The sequence below is a fragment of the Buceros rhinoceros genome, unplaced genomic scaffold, assembly GCF_000710305.1.
Source record: "Buceros rhinoceros silvestris isolate BGI_N320 unplaced genomic scaffold, ASM71030v1 scaffold6150, whole genome shotgun sequence".
Taxonomy (NCBI): Eukaryota; Metazoa; Chordata; class Aves; order Bucerotiformes; family Bucerotidae; genus Buceros; species Buceros rhinoceros.
The window spans coordinates 969-4,826 of NW_010391171.1; the positions used below are offsets into that span (position 1 = coordinate 969).

A 3,858-nucleotide genomic window follows, 5' to 3' on the forward strand; every position below is an offset into this window, starting at 1 on the left:
AAGCCACGTGCGACCATCATCAAGCCAGTGGGTGGAGACAAGAATGGAGGCACCCGAGTGGTTAAAATCCGCAAAATGGTAAGAAAAAGAACTGGGACACTCACGGTTTAAAACCGTTACATGTCACTTTTGACTAGATGGTGCAGCCCTTGGCTGGGGGGACACAGCAGCCTCAGCCCACACTGCTGGCAGTTACCTCTCCCAGGGACAGGCCTGGTGGTTGTCGTCCTCAGGGAAGATGCCAGTGGTTCAGGATATGGTCAGCAGGTGAGAGCAGGTTCTCCTCTGCCATTTGCGGTGCTGGGCTGGAGGCCTGTGCAGAAACACGGAGCTGGCCTCACCTTTGCATGATTGTACAGGAAGTACTCAGTGTGTTCCTGTAGCAGGAAAAAATCTTTCAGAAAGGAGGAACCTAAACCGTAGAGGAAGCTTTCTGTGCTGTGGAATACAGGCTGTGCAACAGTTTGCTCCTCTTCTTCTAGCCCAGGTACTACCCCACTGAGGATGTTCCGCGCAAGCTCTTGAGTCATGGCAAGAAGCCCTTCAGCCAGCACAAGAGGAGGCTGCGGGCCTCCATTACGCCGGGGACTGTTCTCATCCTTCTGACCGGTCGCCACAGGGGCAAGGTAATAGCTGGGGACTTCTTTGAGTGGTGGCTTCGCAGCATTACTGTGTCGGAACCATTTTGGCAGAGCAGAGGTGTCCTGACTTTGCCTGCTCATGTCACAGGATGGTGCTCAGCCACAAGATGTGAGTCTGCACATCTGCTTTCTGGAGATGCTGTCTGGGTGCTTTCTCTCCTCCTGCCTTTAGGGAAAACAGTCCTTAAACTAAAGTTCTTCTATACAAAGCTGGAAGTAAACCAGGCTTGTCCAGTTGCTTGGACAACATTAAGGGTGTCTTCCTGCAATGCAGAACCGTGCAGATTCACCTTTTTCATTGGTTATCAAGGCACCATGTGGCTGTTACGTTAAGATAAGTTCTTCATCTTGGTGATGTTTGCTAACAGGTCTTAACTGACGTCTTTTATTTTCTGGAATTCTTTGCTCTGATGTTACATTGCTTAGAGGAATGCTGTTCAGAGAGGAGAACTTGGCCAGAAAGAGTAAAACCCAACTGAGGTTTGGCTCTGACTGTGTCACAGCTTGTGGTGCCCTTCTGGTTTTTACCTACTGCCTGCCTTTAACTTGTACAAAGAATTTATACAAGTCTCAGCATCCTGTAGAGCAGGCAAAGATTAAAAACCAAACTGATTGGCTTCGCTCAGCCTCGAGCGATGCAGCCCGTGGAGAGTTTCGATATGCCGTAGGTGAGGAAACGGGCAAAGCTGTGCTCTGTGACGCCGGGAGCTGGGCTTGCGTGGTGGTTACTTCTCCAGTCGTGTGGCTGCATCCATGCCTGGGTGGGTGCTTGGTCGATGCTTAGGCCAGTGACGCAGGGCGAGGGTGGGCATGATCCCAGTTTGGTGCGGTGTTCCTGAGTCTGACTCCCAACGACTGATGGCACATCTCATCTCTTTTCAGCGTGTTGTCTTCCTGAAGCAGCTTGGTACTGGTCTTTTGCTTGTTACAGGTAAAAAACTCATACAATAAGCATGATGTTTGGGGCGATGTGGCTTTGGGTGGGGTTTTCAAGTTCAGGTTTGTCTCTGGAGTCAGTAGTGCTGCAGAGCTGCGTGCGGATAGTTTCGTGTGTTGTGTCAATTCTACATATGTGGAGTCACAACTTGTGATTTTCCAGGGGGGTGGAGGGGAGATAATGAAGCTTCAATATTTGACTCCCTGGAAGGGGTCAGGAAGCATTTTCTGGCTTTTCTACAGGCTGTGGGGGAAGAGCTTTGGGGATCATTCTGATTTTAGCTCTAGGCATCTCTGAAGAAATCATAAAAATGGATTTAAAAGCTGCTGTTTTAACAAAAGTCATTGCCTGGAGAGTTCACTGTGTCCTCTCTTCTGCTGTTAGGACCTTTGGCTGTCAATCGCGTCCCTCTGCGTAGGGCCCATCAGAAATTCGTTATTGCTACATCTACGAAGGTTGATATCTCTGGAGTGAAAATTCCCAAGCACCTCACTGATGCTTACTTCAAGAAGAAGAGGCTGCGTAAGCCCAAGCACCAGGAGGGTGAGATCTTTGACACTGAGAAGGAGGTAAGGAACAGGATCGATGGTTCTTTCTGAATATCCTTGTTGCTCAAAGCCAGGCTGGAAAGTCCAGGAAGCAAAAAGACGGTTGAGATTTAGGTGGTCCTCAACAAAGTGAGGTCATGCCGTTAAGATGAATGAACTTGGCAGCATTGAGAGAACCCCTGTTCAGAGGTGGCGATTCTTCTCCACTTCTACCTGAGCAGAACAGCGGCAGCGATTAGTCCAGTTAAATGGAACTAAAACCCCTTTGCTGTTCGATGCTGCCAGCCGCGTGCTGCTGGCTCAGCTACCTGCAGCGTGAGCCAAGCAGTGGCTTCAGTTCTCCCCACCACCTCCGGTCTCCAACCACCTTTGCCGTGTTCATAAGAAATGGAAAAAAGATTTCATGAAATGCCAGAAATCAGAGTTCACCCTGAATTTTCTGACCTCCACAGCAGAGTCTGAAGTCACTCTGTGGGGTTTTAACGTGATTCTTTGTACTTTCTAGAAATACGAGATAACGGAGCAGCGCAAGACAGACCAGAAGGCGGTGGATTCACAGATCCTCGCGCGGATCAAGCAGGTGCCTCAGCTCCGTGGGTACCTGCGTTCCACGTTCTGCCTCTCAAACGGAGTCTATCCTCACAAGTTGGTGTTCTAACTCTTCGCAAAGCACCACATTAAATCTGAAGGGAGAAACCCCAGGGGATTTCTGGTGTCTTCTTTGCAATCAGTAACAGAACGTGGAACAAATCTTACAGTGTGCGTTATTTAAAGAGGGGGAAGCTGCTTATGGCACGAAACTGTGAGAGACTGTGTGTAGATAACAGGAAATCTGAGTGTGTGAGAGTTAAACATCCAGCCCGGTCTGTGCCGCTGGTGTATTTCTCTGCACCCTCGTTGTGCTGAATCCAGTGCTTCGGGTGTCTTTGTAAGAACCAGGTCTTAGCAGCGAACTACTCAATAGCATTTTAAAGCTTGTGTACAGCTTTGAGATGATTTTTCTGATGAACAGCTTTGATCCATCAATCACCATGTAAACCTCAGCAAATATAGCAACTTTTTAGAGGCGTTCTGGGAGCTATGCCTTGTGTTTTGAAGGAAGTTCAGAGAGTTTTGTAGGGTAACATTTCCCTGGAACCATAAAAAAAATTTGGAACCTATGTTCCTTCCCAAATGCTGTATATTTCTCAGCATTAGTCCTGCCTGTTTGCTTTCTCTGCTGAGGTCAGTTACCAGGTACCTGGAAGAGGCTGCTTTGGTAGCAGCAGCTCTGCTCTCACAAGATCTGAGGATGTACAGATTAAATCTGGCACACTCGAGCTCTTTCATAGCCAGACTTGGGCAGGAAACGAGGTTTATATAACTGCACCATCTGTCTACCCATTAATTCTCAGCTGAAAGTAGCCAATGGGGTCATACTTGACAGGGAGTAGAGATTTCATCGAATTCATGCAGGCTTCAGGGAAGGGGCTGGAAAAGGGAGCAGTATGGCCCTTGCTGAGGTGGAAGCCTGCATGTCCATCCCAGCCACATTTGCTGGGAAGGAGCAACTGGGCTTCTAGTGCTCCAGAACCAAGGAGACACTCAAAATACCTGGCTCGGGGCATTCTCATACTGTGAGACTACGGACCCCTTTACAGCAGGTGCTGGAGTATGGAGGTGTATAGCGCTGGTTACTCTTGCACCATCTTCCTCTTGCTAAGGAACGAATTAAATATTCATGAGGTTCAGC

At 48.6% G+C, this 3,858-nt stretch overlaps 1 protein-coding gene across 1 annotated transcript in view; it reads left to right on the plus strand.

Moving 5' to 3' along the window:
• Positions 1-2,822, plus strand: part of RPL6 (ribosomal protein L6) — a 3,279-nt gene extending 457 nt beyond the window's left edge. The window contains 5 exon segments of the mRNA XM_010140368.1: positions 4-78; positions 483-626; positions 1,524-1,572; positions 1,963-2,147; positions 2,632-2,822. Of these exon segments, the coding sequence (XP_010138670.1) occupies positions 4-78; positions 483-626; positions 1,524-1,572; positions 1,963-2,147; positions 2,632-2,784 (606 nt within the window). The 3' untranslated portion in view covers positions 2,785-2,822.
• Positions 2,823-3,858: the final 1,036 nt, after the last annotated feature.